At 38.6% G+C, this 17,032-nt stretch overlaps 1 protein-coding gene across 1 annotated transcript in view; it reads right to left on the bottom strand.

Annotated features, from left to right (window-relative positions):
• Positions 1-17,032, bottom strand: part of LOC133519308 (acireductone dioxygenase) — a 61,094-nt gene that overhangs the window by 41,364 nt on the left and 2,698 nt on the right. The window contains exons 4-5 of the mRNA XM_061853343.1: positions 14,707-16,781; positions 12,001-12,071 (exon numbers count right to left, since the gene is read on the bottom strand). Coding sequence (XP_061709327.1) covers positions 16,650-16,781 — 132 coding nt within the window. The 3' untranslated portion in view covers positions 12,001-12,071; positions 14,707-16,649. The remainder of the gene's footprint in view (positions 1-12,000; positions 12,072-14,706; positions 16,782-17,032) is intronic.

Below are 17,032 nucleotides of genomic sequence, written 5' to 3'. Positions count from 1 at the left end.
TTTCGAACATTGATTAGAACATCAGCTAGTAACAAATTGAATGTATAACGATCTCAGCCGCGTTCAGTCGAGGCCAGGGATAAATCTCGGTTAGTTCTCGAGATATCATCCAACACTGTAAATATTAGAGCTGTTCGTTTCCATTGCTCTTTTATGACACGTCATACCTATATTTACCTATACATCGTGGGCCAATTAAACCCGACAGATCTTAATGGTGTGTATTCTTGACCGCATTTAGAGACTAAACTGTCATACAAAGTTTCATGAAATCAAAAGTTTTAGAGATAATTGAATGAATGAATGAATGAATGAATTTATTGCGTATTTGGAAATTCAGGTTACAAAGTAGCAGTTACAATTGCAGAAAATGAGTCACACCGAACCCTACCTTTACAGGTGTACACGCTATTACATCTAGTTCTAGAATTATATTAAATACAAAATAAAAATTACAAAATGTCAACTAATATAAATAATATTCAATTATTAAATGGTTAATGGTAGGTCCAAGTAATCATTAAGGCTGTAAAAGCACTTATTTATAAGCCACATCTTAACAGTATTTTTAAATCTGTTACTATTGAGATTCTTAAAACTATCTGGCAATTTATTAAATATGTCAATACTCATCATAAAACAGTTATTACATGTCAGTTTTAGTCTAGCTAAGGGCTTGTATAGTTTATGTATACATATACTGGTTTCGAACTTCTCTGGATGATAATTCCTGGACCTCTTGAAACATGTATTTGTGCTTATGTACAAATAAACAAACCTCCAAAATATACAAACTATGTACCGTTAGAATATGGTGCTTGATAAAGTATGGACGGCATGATTCTAGTAGTTTGAGTCCAAATAAGGCCCTCATACATCGTTTCTGAATCAAAAATAGGTCCTCTCTGTCTGTTGAATTTCCCCATGTTACAATTCCGTATCGCAAGGCCGAATCCACGTAACCATTATAAGCAGTAATAGCGGCCTGAAGAGACACAACCTGACGAATTTTTCTTAATGCATAAACAAATTTATTTACTTTGGAACCTAAAGTTTTAATATGCGCTTTCCAATCGCAATAACTGTCCAATGTTATACCTAGAAAGGTCATTTGCATCACTTCTTCAATTGGGACACCATTATAATTTATATCCAAATGCACCTTATTTCCCCGAGATGTACAAAATTGCATAAATTTAAATTACTTGTGAAAATTTGTTTTTGTTATAACTTAGTGAAAAATGCCTTTTTAGCTGTGACGCTGCCGCTATGTGACTTGGTTTAGTTATACCTACTGACTGACATTGAAGTTTTAAAGTAAACTCGCAATTTTTATCACTAAATTTAAAAAAAACTTTACTTACCTATTCGTTGTAATATTTGATTTCACCAAGGTGTAAAAATAAAGAACGTGTCGTGTGCAGAAAACGTAAAAAAAAACGAATTTGGCCAAAACTCATATTACATTTTTTACTCCTTCCTTATGAATGCGCGGCTTAAAGTTGTCGGAATTATTGGCCCACGGTTTATATACGACCGGGTGAAAAACGTCCGTCACGGCGTCCGAGACACAGCGGAGTTATAAAGCCCTCGGAGTACCCAACTGGCATGAAGTGGCGCGGAATAGTGGCGTTTTCATGTGTCAGAGGCCAAGATCATTTTTAGGTCACTGAACCAGTGAAGTAAGTATATTTGATATGACCAAATTCTGTCCGCCACTGAAGTGTGGCGCAGCTATAAATTGTCACTACATTCGGTAAACTGTCTTGTCCATCTCTCATCGACTCCTAACCAAATGCCACGCCAAGCTCATCACATAATCATAATCATAGTAATCATATAATCTACGCATACCTATCACAGAATCGTAGTGAGCGCTTTTGAACGTAGAAATATGTTCCGTGGCACAAATTTTCCTTAGGTCGAATAAAGCCGAGGACCTACCGCGAATATGGAAAATCGAAATTTCGTTATCTGGCTAGTAGGTAAGCCCGTCCGGGATTTAAAATTTTCAAAACTTCATCCCGTGACTTATGCCAATGGAAACCCGCGACAATAAACGGCTAGCATAATTTGGCAGCGGCGCGGCCACGTCACGACTCAACTAGACAACAACATGCCAACTATTCTGCCGCATGCTGTGTAAACATAACTGAAATGTTATAACTCTTACATTGCCAAAGTAATGTAAATTAATACTAAAATAATTATTATATACGAAAGATTGGTATACCACTAAAAAGTGCAGAAATCTGTATTAGGACCCGTTCTATTTAAAGTTAAGTTATCAATGTTATCATGCCAAATAACCGACTTAGCTTTATCGGGAATGTTAATAAGTTTTTGTCAAAAAATCATTTTTGTGCATGCTTTTATCGCTGACTGTACTTTTCTTTCCACAGGCAACTAATACTCATCGAGACAATCCTAAAAACCACAAAGACAATTAGGTTGAATTGTTTCATCACAGAGTTCCTATGGCCACCTCCTATCTCGTGATCATATATTACTTGTCAGGCCTGTACATACATAGGTACATTGCAAGTTAAACAAAAGCTTGTAAAAAAAATAGTGTCATGTACTCGGCACTTTTCTCAGATGGCCCAATACAATCGAAAATCAAACTTTTCTTATCTGCCTACCAAATCAGTGTCGTCAGCATTCAGATATTATAATCTGAGTCTGACTAATGAAAGTTGAATAGAGACCGTGCCTGTTGGAGGGTCTGCCATCTCGTCTGAATTGAAAGAGAAAACAATTCACGCTTCCAAGCAGACTTCTGTGCTGCCGTCTACAGTTCATGCTCCGTATAGACAAGCTACACTGCAAAGCGCCTCGCTACCCTTAGATCAAAAATATCGGTACACTCATATAACATGCCCGGAGGAGTTCAAGTTTTTCGAGATCAAAAGGATCCTGCAGCCGTTTGAAGCTAGGGCTTGGCCGAGAATTGTTGTAGATGGCGATTTTAATAGATCTAGTGTTCACTCGCTAGCTTTGACATATATCTAATAAGGACGGGCCTTACGGGCACTTGAAATGGTGCTAGTTCAGTGGTGTCACTCACGAATCCGAGCCAATCCTGCAGTCTAACGCAACTAGTTGCGAACAATCGCGCGCGTAATGCGAACTCATCAACCAATCGCGTTGTGGCGTTAGACTGTACGATTGGCATGAATTCGTGTGCGTGACACCGCTGTACTGGCCCTATTCTTATGCTTTCTAGTAGTTTTTACGAGACCGCTAAAAAAACTAGAGCCTCGGAATAAAAACTCCATAAACAATGTTGTACGTTTTATCTAAATGCCTACTACCCGTCCCTCTCTCATTAATAATACAGTGAGAAAAAGACAGGTAGTCTATCTTCCGGGCGAGATACTGTCGCGCCGCTCTTGGACTAGGCCTACTGGAGTTACAGGTGGTAATGGTAATAGTTTACCACCAGGCGATTTGTCTGCTCGTTTGTTTTCTAAATCATAAAAAAAATACACTGCTAAAAACTTTAGTCGCGTGGGTAATTGGAATCATTCCTTGACTTGATTATTAAAAAACAAATGTTTATCCAAGAATATTGCCTCCCGACATCGAGCTAAATTACGAATAGGTACTTAAGACTAATTGCTAAATAACGATTCTAAAAATATTCGACAAAAAAAAACAACCTTAAATTAACCTTATTTCAACCTTGTGAAGGTAACTTTTAACACAAATGATTCAGTAAATATTGTAATAAAGCAAGTAACTACCTAACTAATTTAGTGAAAACATAATGGTTACGTACCTACGAACGTAACTCTTATCTTAATTCTTAAATAGTTCGTTCTCCTCACTGCACCCATTTTGACGCATCTTTGTTTAGGCTTTACAATAAGATCGCGTTTTGTACTTATTTTTGTACAAAAATAATAATATCATTCCAGTCCTTTAAGTACATAACATATGAAAATTCATCGTCAATATCATCGTGTAAGCCGAAAAAAGTTCTCCGCTGGACGTGCGTGCACAATACCGGTAGCGCAGTAGGTAGGTAACCAATGATTAAATGCGTGAGTGATTACGATTAGTTATAATTAATGTGTCGGTGTCTCACGAAAGTCTTGTTATTAAAACATCAAATCTTTCTCAAATTTACTCCTAACACTAAGACTACCTATTAAAACTTCCAAACTTAGTAACCCAGTTCCAAATACCCAAAGCCCATTACGCAACGGCAGTGGGTCGAGTATCGACCGTGGTGTTGCATAACGGGGAGGCAATCGGTACCTAGGCACAGCTAGACTTTAGCGCGCGGTACACTAGGAAACCTGACGTTGACCTTGATTTTTAACCTACTTTAATAACTTTCCCGTTTAAAGGGTTATTAAAGTAGGTTAAAATAAAGGTCAACCTTAGGTTTCTTCTTGAAGTTGGTTGTGTTGTGTGTTGTCTTGTTGGTGTGTACCAAATTATAAAAAATCCTCAATTCCAGACAGATTGCCACCTTATAGTCCTAAAATTTCCGCTTAGTTACCATAGGTAGATTTTTAAAATCTTAACACATTATATACACTTACACATTATCTTTTTTATCCTATACAGGATTAAAAGCGGATAATATTTACTGTCATTTGTAAGAAAATAAAGAGCTTTACAAGGATTTAACGCCATTAACCTTAGATAAGGGTATTGTTTGTGGTCAGGTGTACGGTTTCAGACGTCAGTGAGTCGTCGCGTCGGCGCCCGTCTGCCGGTTGAACAGATGCTTATACATTAAATATAAAGTTTCAAGATACCAAGATACTAATCGTCTCAATCATGAAAATGTACGTTTATAGCATACCAGGTACAGTCGACGACTATGCTACGAGCTACGGCGTAGCCCTGGAACATAATTTGAGCTCATACGTTGAATTGAAACGAGGCATATGCTCGTTAAAAAAAAGTTATTTCAACCATTAAAAAAAATATAGGTAGCATGGAGACTATTTCAAAATATATATGATTTCATTTTCTTTATGCTGTTAGTATGTATGTTAACATTATGTACTTAATAATGAACCTCCAGGTCTATGATTCTTAAGTATGTTAAGTACACTACATTGTACTTCAAATCCATTTGTATATGTGACTGTTTGTGTTCTAAAAAAAAATATATATATATAAGAAATAAAGTGAGGTTTGTTGGCATGCAATATTTTTTTACCTACTATTTTTGTGAAATCAAACACTAATAGGTAAGTTTTAGAGCTCCGCAAAAAACTATTTAGGGAGTTCTTATGAGATCACTTTGGTCTTGCAAATCGGTTAAATGTATTTTTCTCAAAGACCGTTTGTCGTGACGTAGGTACCTACAATTTGGAACAGATGTAGCAAGTACCATCACTAATACTGTGAATAAACCAAAACCGCTTATGTCTGATTTTAGGGGGAAATTTAGGGGGTTGAGAGGGATAGGCTGAATTTTATTTTTCTTGAATCCTTGAACAATACATTGCAAATCAAAAAAAGTCCTGGGTTTTTGCATTTCAAGCTTAACGGCCCTCTAACTATTTATATAGACTTTTCATTCATTTAATGCTATAGTACCTAGTTATACATAATAACCACAGCTATTTACTATCCCCATACCCACATGATATAGGCCTGCATGAGGCACTGTAATTTAGCACACAAAAGCATTTCATTCATCCACAAGATACATAAACCTGCAAAACATAAACAGAATAAAGCCGGAGTCGTAAAAACGTTGCCAAGACTGGCCGTGTCGTAGTACTATTACATTATACATTCTGATCTGTAGTATACTAGCGCTATTCACAACGAGAAGGAAGCCAAAACAAGCGAGTAACTAGGGCCAAGGAATGTAACTTTAAATCAATGATTTTTTTTAGAATTCGGTATTTCTGACCCCATATTTGTGTTAGCGTCGCTTGAGTGGAGACCATTAATTCATCAATAAAGGTTTAAATAGACAACCATATGTGTAAAAAACATAATTGAATTATAATTATAAAATGTCTTAATCTCAAAGAAAGTGGGAAGGCAAAGGTCACACATGACATGTTGACATATACTGTGAGAAACTGAAATATGCCACATATTGAACGTTTTAAATATAGGCAAGTAATGAATACTTCACAGGGACTTTTGACCACCTGCTCTCAGAAGCTTTTTTTCAACGCTACATTTCGATTATTACAAATTTATTGATTTTATTATGCATAATCAATCATAATCTAATCAAAACATATACATTTGTTCGTTAGATTAGATCGCATACGTAACGAACACATCCGTAGCAGCCTCGGAATTCGAATATCCCCAAAGCTGCAGAAAGTCGCCTCTGATGGTATGGCCATATATAAGCCGGAGACCAGTAGACTACGTCGGAAATAGATGCCTCAACCTCACTGTCCAAGGCCCTAGATCACACGGCCGCGGTAGGAGTAGGAAAGAGAACAATCTCACACCTGAGGATAGTGAGGATGCCGAAGACCGGGCAAAGTGGATATGTACCTAGGTACAAGTTTTTTCACCACACCAGCTGGTAAAGGCTCTCTTGATTGTACGAAAAATTATGAGAAAACCGCATTTTATCCACATGCGGGCAAATTTTAAGTTGTTTCCTTATGTTGGTTGGTATAATTGACTTTTAGATGATAATTTTGAATGATAAATATTTAATAACATTTATTTTGAATTTTCAGGTTTGATCTTACAATGTTCAAGATTCCACTTTTCGAACCGCTTGCTACGCTCGACCGCTCGTGGTTCAATTTTGGAATCATTCGCTTGCTCGGGTATCAATATTAGCACGAGAGGTTAAACAACAACTTTGCCCCGTTATAAAACAAAATAACTTATCATAATCAGATCATTGAGTTTTTATCATCTCTAGGCTACCATCAACCGTACGCCATCAGGATACATAAAAAAACATGCAACATCAGGCCGTCCAGCGTCCCGGAACCAGCTCACAAAGGCGCGAAATATCAATCCGCTGACGTAGCATTTTCCAGCAATCCTAAGTTACACCGCTTTCCCCTCTCCCCGCATTCAGGTCCCCTGTTACGTACCTCGTGACCTAGATCCGAAGAGCGCCTACGGAGCGAGGGAGACTCATATAGCGACGAGTATGGATTTTGCTGTATTTATTGCATAACGGACGCGAAGTCAGAGCATGCAAATTAGGGATAAGTGAAAGTCGCACGGGATATCAAATTTGCTGGATGATGTAGATGGTGGAAATGGTAAACTGAATAGGGGTTGGGTTGGTTACTTGTATAGTCAATATCGATTGGTCGGTCGAAATAAATTGAGTAACAACCAGTGTTGGCCGAATGTTAATTAGAATCGACCATTACACATTACAAATTGAACCGTTCCTTACGGTTTACAGTTCAATAAAACCATAAGGGACGGCCAACACCTGGTATCAACCATCGGGGACCTACATTTGGTGTTGCGAAAGTCTACCTGTGTAGAATAGTTGGTTTATATAATTTACTGGTCATACATAACAACCCCAAAATTAGAAAATGTATAGCTGTCCCAAGGAAACGTTGACACATGATCCGCCGAAATGAGTTAAACAGCTGTTTTTCGCGTTTTCCGCGTTCGCGTTAGAGTAAAACTTGTTTACCTATCAGAGGCTGTATATACATGATGATGATGTGATGATGTCCTCCCAGACGTCTCGACGGCGACATCCTGATGAGTTGAGTTGAGATGAGTTGTATGTATAGCTGTACGAGGGCTTGTATGTATATAGAAGTGTATCGTCTGCGTAAAACATTGGACCCGGGTATGTCCTTAAACTACCTACGTCCAAAAGAGAGGTATGGGCAATGTGAATGTCATCTCGCCTTGTGTGGTAGGGCAAAGCGCAGCAGATGTCATTCCAGATCTAGAGCAGAGCCCAACTGGGGAAGTACCTCCACCTTTCAGAAAACCGCAGCCAAATAACACTTGACTCTACTCATAGTGTTGTGTTCCTGCCGGTCAGTAAGGTTGCCAGAGCTCAACGAGGGGGGTGGGGTTAGGGTCGGCAACGCGCATGTAACTCCTCTGGAGTTGCAGGTGTACATAGGCTACGGAGACTGCGTACCATCAGGCAGGCCGTATGCTTGTTTGCCACCGAAGTAGTATAAAAAAAAATGTGTGCCGAAAAAGGGAATCGAATCGTATATTTTCTCTAGTTAAATCCATCTAGATTTGATTTGTTTGCCTAGCGAAAAAAGCGGTGAAATTCGTCCTCGTTTCACTCATCTTACAGCCTAGTCAGGTCATAATGCCATCTCTTCCACTTTTGGTTGGTCTCAACACGGGTAAAGAAGATAGCATTATCTCAGTCGCCAATTAGTTTTGCGGCAAGATAGTGCAGAACACGAAACAACACGATTCTGAAAGAAAAAGTCGACTCGCTTTTGCGCGTGAAGAGCTTTCATAGCTTTGATGTGTAGGCCCTTCAATGCTGTAGAGATGCCTTTGATTAGCCGCAACTTTGCTGCACTGACGTTGAAAGAAAGAAACGTGGCGTTTGTGATGTGGGTCAAAATTATTTTCCTTGTCTTGTTTTTTGTCTCCAAAAAATGTGACGGGGTGTAGCTTTTTATAATAAATATTATAGGACATTATTACACAAATTGACTAAGTCCCACAGTAAGGTCAATAAGACTTGTGTTGAGGGTACTTAGACAACGATATATATAATATATAAATACTTAAATACATAGAAAACAACCATGACTCAGGAACAAATATCCATGTTCATCACACGAATAAATGCCCTTACCAGGATTTGAACCCGGGACCATCGGCTTCATAGGCAGGGTCACTACCCACTAGGCCAGACGGGTTGTCGTTTTTGTATTCGATGAAATTTATTTTTTAATTGTTCTCATCTAACTTCACTTTTGTTGTTAAGGAGGTAACGAGTGTGTGCAGATTACTTTGTCCATTTCAGCTGCTAAGCTATTACAGTTTACAGTAAACAGTGACTTAAACAAAGCTAACTTTTTACAAGCTTTTATATAACTTGACATGTTCGTATGTAACTAACTTTTTTTTTGCAAACCATTTTTCAACATCCTCATATCCGATTGAGCTGAAAATTGGCATACATATGTACGAGTAAGTCGGGTGACAATGCAATATTGTGGTACATTCAAGCTGATCTGATGATGGAGACAGGAGGTGGCCATAGGAACTCTCGATAAGTATTAGTTGCTCGTGGTAAGAAAAGTACAGTCAGCGACGAAAGCTTATACCAAAAATGAAATTGTTAACAAAAACTCATTTCAAATAAGACCTCTTAATTTGAATATTTCAGTACAAGTTGTAGTACCTATAGAAGTATAGAATATAATGTCATAAAATAGTACATTACGATACAAGTGCGAAAAATAGGAAATTCGAAACGAGTGGCGATAAATTAAAACACGACCGAAGGGAGTGTTTTAAATCGACACGAGTTGCGAATTACCTATTCGCACATGTATCGTACAACGTTTTACAGTACATATGGCCCTTTAAATGTTCGACACAGTAACGTAATATGCTACTTCTCGCACTAGTGCTATAAAGTAGCCCCATATGTACTGTAATATAATGTTTTGAAGTGTTTTATAAAAATAGTATATCATAATACGACTATAGGTACTGATATAATAAAGGAGTCGAATTATAGAATAGAGTTCAAATTGTATGACTACTAATGCAGTCAACACACAATTTCAATGAAGAAAGTATTGTATCTTATTCTTACGAGTATACCTTTAAACGAGCAATTCATGCATATATACACATATATTTATATATTTCGGGGATCTCGGAAACGGCTCTAACGATTTCGATGAAATTTGCTATATGGGGATTTTCGGGGGCGAAAAATCGATCTAGCTAGGTCTTATCTCTGGGAAAACGCGCAATTTTGAGTTTTTATATGTTTTCCGAGCAAACATTTTATATTGATAAGCACGCATCACTGTGCCTCGTGTTTTTCAAAATAACTTTGGAAGCATAATAGCGACAGAAAAAAACTAAACAGATTTTCTGGATATCCACATAATCTGACTTTATTAAATTCACAATTTAGACGTAACATTACATGGCCAACGTTGCCTTCCAAACAGAGAAATGGTCGGACCATCAGGCATTTGCAGCAGTAAAAACACTGTGTCAAAGTCTAAATAAATGTCAGGTGTGTGCCAAATCTTTCTATGGCTTTGAGCGCCTTGCTCAGTGTACTGTGTTCTTTAGCGTTTGAGAGTTTTGCTCGACTTTGTACTTTCCTCTTCGGCGTGTGCCTTTCTCGTCAAAGTGTACGTACCGCGCTCTCAAGCTTTTGAGCATCTTGCTTGTCAGTATACCGAACTCTTTGGCCCGTGAGAGCCTCGCTAATCAGTGAGTAGCGTAATGTTTAGCGATTCAATGTCTTGCTCATCAGAGTGTACTATAATCTTTAGCGTTTGAGTGTCTTGCTCATCATAATGTACCGTAATCTTTAGCGTTTGAGTGCCTCGGTCATCAGAGTGTACTGCAATATTTGGCGTTTGAGTGCCTGGCTCATCAGAGTATACCGTGGTCTTTGGCGTTTGAGTGCCTTGCACAACAGAGTATGCCGTGATCTTTGGCGTTTCAGTGTCATGTTCGTCAAAGTGTACCGATCGTTCACGTCTACGTATCCTCGCCCAGTTGCTTCCCAGCCTGAAAACGAAGAGATGTTTACGGAGACTACACAACTGACGGTCCTACTTCGACATGCTTAGGCATAGCAATGCGCTCCGGCGGACCTGGTAATCCGGCCGGATCCGGTAATCCGGACGGATCCGGTACTTTTTTTAGGAGCTACCGATTCCGGTTGAAATCACCGGGTCGGGGTGGTATTTTGTAACATAGCACACGCTATGCGTTTCAGATAAGGTAAAGGCGACGGATGCTGATGGAAGGTATGAGTTCACGCGCTCCAGAGACAGACGATTAAATTCCAGTTCCATTTTAAAGTCTGTTTCCATGAACGCAATTAAAACGCACAGTATTTGCTTTCTTCGCAATTTCCCGGTTACATCTTAAACGCACCCATTGTTAAGCGATCTAATCTCGAAAATATGCCTTAGGAATATATTTTTTTAAATGCGACTGACATTTTTTAATCCAGATTAGAAAGTAGGCCTAGTGGGGATGAGTCCGATTTCCTCACTGAATTATCCTTCGAAAATCAGTGGTAAATATGTAATGCAATTTCGTGCGTACTGAGGAACAATTGCTACCAACCTAACAAAAATATTTTGTGGAAATTGTCTTAACCGCGCAACTCAGCGATAACTTGGACGCATGTCGAAGATAGACCATGTTGACACAAATGTATGCTTTAACTTCGCAATATATACACAAAAAAGTCTAGTTCTGTCAGTTATGTAGCTTATGTAAACATCACTTCAGTTTATATCGATTCTACACGGATTCGAAAATTTTGTTTTATTTTTTGCCTATCGTGAAAATCGTAATTTTTCGTTACGTTACGTTATTTGCCTCTCTATCCCTCTTGTACATTCGAATGATATGAACCAACGAATGAACGAAGGGATTCACATTGGGCTCTCTTTTGTTTTGAACAACGGTACACATTAAAAGGAAAAAAAAACGTAATAGATACCCCTTTAAGAACTTTTATCTAATTTCCTAGGATGCTTAACTTTATTGCTACTTTTCAAAAGTAATCAAGTATAAAGGTCGATAAAAAAAGCACGAGAATATTGTTGTTAATGTTTTGGCTTGGCGAATCGAAAATGTACGGATCAGATTCCTCCTGCCCTACCGCGAAAGCCGAAATTCGGAAATTGTGGGCTATCTTTCTCTTTTACTCTCACTAAGACGTAATGAGAGTGACAGAGTAAAATGCCCGCAATTGACGAACTTCGTTTTTCGCGGTTATAGCCCTGGTCTGTAAAAACTAAAAAAGTAGGTAATGTCCAAGCCAAATAATTGAGTGTTTTATGTGCATAATCAAATAGTACTTACCTTATGTAGTTAAAGATGATCGCGATGTACCATAATCCGAAAGTTATGATGCCTGTGGTCTCCACCATCTTCTGTTGGCAACAAAATTAAAGATCAGACAAGTGTGCTTCGAAGCAGTCGTTGAGAGCGCAACGATAGCATGGAAGACAGATAAGAGTAGGTAGAAATTTTACGTACAGTCGCCATCAGATATATCGGAGCGGGCAAGGTGCTCACAAATATCTGAACACGCGTCTATTGGCGTTAAAGTGCGTGTTCAGAAATCTTTGAACACCTTGGCCGCTCCGATATATTTGTTGGCGACTGTACAACACAATAAAAATACTCTTTAATGCGCACCTCAATTCAGGAACAATATAAAGAATACAGCACATTAAGAAGAGGTAAGCAACAGGCGGTTTTATCGCTAAAAAGCGATCTCTTTCAGACAAACTTTAGGTAGCAGAATTTAATTTATGTCATGTACGTGTATGTACGTATTTACAAAACTTCTACTCTCTTTATTATCTTTGTTCGTGTTGGGGTATCATGGGACTCTTAAGATTTACCATTAAATCTTGAGTCGTCGAGAGTTGGCTGGCAAATTAAGACATTGGAAGTTGAGGATTAAATTTAATTTTCTGCCCTCCGGGCGGAAAGCGTCAACTTTGCTCCCGCTGCGCTAAACGAAGTTGCTGCTTTCCGCTTCCGTCGAGCAGAAAAATAGTATGCTTACCACGGGAGGAAACGTAGGACATTCCATCCCGCGTGTTTGCCACCCTCGCCTTCGACTCGGGTAACAATTTTACATGCGGCACGCAATTTCCTACTTTTCCTCCCTTGGGACACAAATAACTATTATAAGTTATTAACAGCCCTGCCAGACAAGCGCAGAACAAGATGGAAAGATATAGTGTTAAAGGACATGAGTGAGTGCAAGTTATCCTAGGACGATGTCGTGGACAGGGTGAAGTGGGAAAGGTTAAGTAGGAAAGCTGACCCCACCACCATTCATTGTGGGAAGAGCCCTAACCTATAGATCTCGCAGTCTATTATTATGTATTTACAAGCCAAGAAGATTCCCCAAAGCAGTAAAATATAAATAATATTTATTAAATACTACCTCTGTTTACGGGATAATTTGTGGAGGCGGCCGCCTGTTCATTTTGCGATTTTTTGTTATATTTTTGTAAATCTAAATATTACATAATATGGGTGAAACACGGGTACAAAACACGAACTGACGTTGTCAGTTGACGTGTTAGATTTTTCGTAGAACAGTCTATAATACTATGGTGAGAGATTAAAAAGGAGTTAAGATGAAAATTGATTAAAGTCGATGATTTGTAAATATTTATATATGAAATATACCCGCTACCGGCCACATACACCCTGGCCTGGTAAAACCCGACAGATTTAAACCACGCATTCCTAAGTTTACAAGGAGCTTTATCAAAAAAGAAATGCGGTTTCTGCACATGACGCGTTATTTATTTTTACATTTTGGCGAAAAAAGAAAACATTACAACACATATCTAAAATTTTTTTTTTTATATGCAGATGAAAATTTCGTTAAGTATTCCTTTTAATCTTTAATGTCTGTCAGTAGGTATGCCTTAACCAAGTCACATAAGAGGCAGCGTCGCAAACAATAAGGCGTTTTACAGTGAGTTGCCAGCTTCATTGCGCACCATGCGATCGCATTTTCAAAACCAAATTTGACTTTGCAAGCCTTATTAGAGCGTTCCATGTTTCCGAATAAAAGCAGCAAAAAGGAGTCGCCGTCGTCGGATACGGCGAGGAGGATTATATATATATTACAGAAACCAATTAAAAAACAAGAATTGTAATTATCGTTGAAAATAAGCAAAGCAAGTAACATTACAAACTTTGTATGACATCTCTAAACGCGGTCTAGAATAGGTACGAGTACACCTTTAAAAATTTGTCGGGTTTTACCAGCCCACGTTGTATCATAACAACGCATATTACGTAGGTAGTTTCACATCATCTTTCGCGCATTGTCCCGGCTTTTTGCCACGGCTCATGTGAGCCTGGGATCAGCTTGGTCACTAACCCCTTAAACCCCCCGTAGGCACTAGTTTTTACGAAAGCGACTGCCAACTGACCTTCCTTATTGTGGTTACTTAGTCCGGTTTCCTCGCAATGTTTTCCATCACCGTAAGAGACCGGTAAATATCGAATTACCGTCGTAGGTATTAAATATCGATACGGACCAACTGCCAAAAATATGTATATACAACGTAATTGCCTATATATTTACCTAAGACAGTGTGTACATATGTCTGATACTTTGTCCGTATCGATATTTAACACATTCACTGCCAGACAAAAAACGGCGCACTACCCCAGAAACCGGTGGTCTATAGCTGCGTACAAAACAACCCGCCCGGCGGGTTGTCCGGCATCTGAACAAAGTTCACGAGCGCCCACCAGGTGGGTTCCCGGCAGTGAATGTGTTAATATCTCAAGGTATTACTGTACATAATTTCTGAAAAAGGGACCTTCGGATTGTAAGTCGTGCTCGTACCGCTTCGCTTTGTACCAAAGCTCCTTTTTAGGGTTCCATAGCCAAATGGCAAAAAACGGAACCCTTATAGATTCGTCATGTCCGTTTATGTTTATTGAATATCGACATAATAATATGGTTACACATTTAGATATACAAGCAGTGGCAAGTGAATTATTGAGAACACAATCACTTACCCTTGTTATGAAGTTAAACGGATTTATTGAAGTAAATGTAGTAACTACGTCAAATTCCCTTTCATCCAAATAATAACTTTCTACTAGGCCATGATTCAGTGAAACTAGGTTATACTTATATAGGTCTTCTTCCATCTCCGTCACAAACGCTGTTTTACTATTGGAGTAACAGAGATGACGGTAGATGAACGTAGATTCTCAATAGCTTTTATATGGCCCCTTGCAGCGATTAGCCGAAGTTCGTATTAACCCTTAGTGTCACAAATTTTTGCTGATTGAAATAAAGGCGTAATTTATGGCTTATGAGTAAAATAAAGGCGGAAAAAATTAAGTCCAATTTAAAGGGTACAGCCGGCCCTAAAAAATTGAATTCGGTTTTTGTTCTAACTTTTATAATGATCTAAAATCTAAAAAAAGTCAAGCAAAGTATAAAAATGCAGCCATAGTGTTAATAATATCTAAAGTATAACTACGTTTTTTACGGTTAAGTTATGTGACTTCGTACTTCGTCCTCTTTGTTACCTAAAATAGAAGTTATGGTTCCTTTAGTGTTTGTAATAAAACTACCAACTAACATGCATAATATATTTATTCACATAAATTCATATAAAATGTAGTAACAATATTACATATAATTATTTATATCCAAAACTCAACCATGATGTTGAGCAAATTCTGTCATATCAAGTGTGTTCTTAGTTTTCCTTTATCTTAATAACTAAATATTGTGATATGTCGTCATGTCATGATAGATTTAAAAGTAGGTTTTTTTTTTTATAAAAAGGGTAAACAATATCCATCACATTTTATGGCCATAATGGTTTAATATAAACTTAATAAAGTAATATAATCTTAAATTAAACATTGCAAATAAGCCTGCTTCTAAATTATGGTTACGCAATATTTCAGAATTGGTCAACGTCAGCTGCCGCTCCGTTGTAGAGTTATGGAACGGTAGCCACCTAAACATACAGAAAAAATCTAACATTTTATCGTTGGGTGACTTTTTTCTTCACAAATATTCTATAGGAGCAGTTCACCAAGTGTTGGTTACGTCATGTATTTTTTTTTTTATAATGTGCTGAGCATTTTTTATTGGTATGATAACTTAGCTTGAAACTTAATGGTATATTCTATAGATTTTGTAGGTTATTAAAATAGCTGCCATAGGTGTCAAGTCAGCGACAAAAGTTGTCATTCTCTGGGAATGGCCCCAAGATAATTTTTCTGTAATTGTGGCAGCTGATGAGTTGACTTTAACGACCTTTCATGATATGATATATCTGTCTTAATCACTTTGCGAATTATCATCCAGGGTGAAATTACCGTTACACCTTGCATGAGGTCCAAAGTCCGCATTCTAATGGTGCCTTGAAATATACTAAATATATTAAAAGGGGATACTCGCGTATTTTAAGTCGTAGATTTCTTGACATGCTTTCGCATTTCCGCTTCATAACGAGAAGCTTCAACAGACGAAGACAGCTGGTTGCAGCTCTCCGCGACCGATTGCTCAGCGCGGGCGACGGCAGCGGGAAACTACCCGACTATTCTCGTTAATCTTAGATTAAGTATAAGGCCGGAGTGGACGCTCGAGTCGGGCGTGAAGCGGGGCGGAGCGTGCGTCGTGCATGTTCAACAAATGCAACGTACAGGAGCGGCCGCACTGCACGCTGCTCGCAGCACGTGCGCCCGACGCCACGCTGCACGCCGTGCTCACCGAGCGTGCACTCACTAAGGGTCGGTTGCACCAAACTGTCTGTCACCGTTAAAGCGTTCGCTTAATTTTATTGTATGGAAAGATTCATAAATCTGCTGCGTGACGTTGGTCAGTCAGTTAACTGTGGTTGGTGCAACTGGCCCTTAAAATACGTGAGTGACCAGTTTTAATATATTTAGTATGTCTGTGTTACGGAAGTTTAGTGGGTTGGAAAGTCGGAATGTTAGCAAGCGGCCACGAATCCCTTGGTGAGTTTGTCCACGTACTGCAGGCGCGCGGGCATGTGGTCGGAGGGGCGGTTGTGCGCCGCCCACACCGGCTCGCCTATGAAGAACCTCTTCACCTTTATGTAGTTCTGCAAAGTAATGCATGAATAAACAATGGTAGAAAATCATATATAAATGTTCAGTACAGGTCTCAGAACCGGCTTTTTTAATAATCCCGAAACAGCCCAATATTTTCAATTATTTTCTACTATTAACGTAGGACTGAATCATGAATTTAGGTAACAACTTCGTTTTATTAGATTGTCTCATTAAAAATGAAATAAGAAACCAAAGAACGAAAAAGAACGTCATAATACCGGTAATTTTTGTATGAAGAAAA

This window comes from Cydia pomonella, chromosome 6 (assembly GCF_033807575.1).
Source record: "Cydia pomonella isolate Wapato2018A chromosome 6, ilCydPomo1, whole genome shotgun sequence".
Lineage (NCBI taxonomy): Eukaryota > Metazoa > Arthropoda > Insecta > Lepidoptera > Tortricidae > Cydia > Cydia pomonella.
The sequence above is the reverse complement of the archived record's forward strand: the minus strand, read 5'-3'. Positions and strand labels throughout refer to the sequence as shown.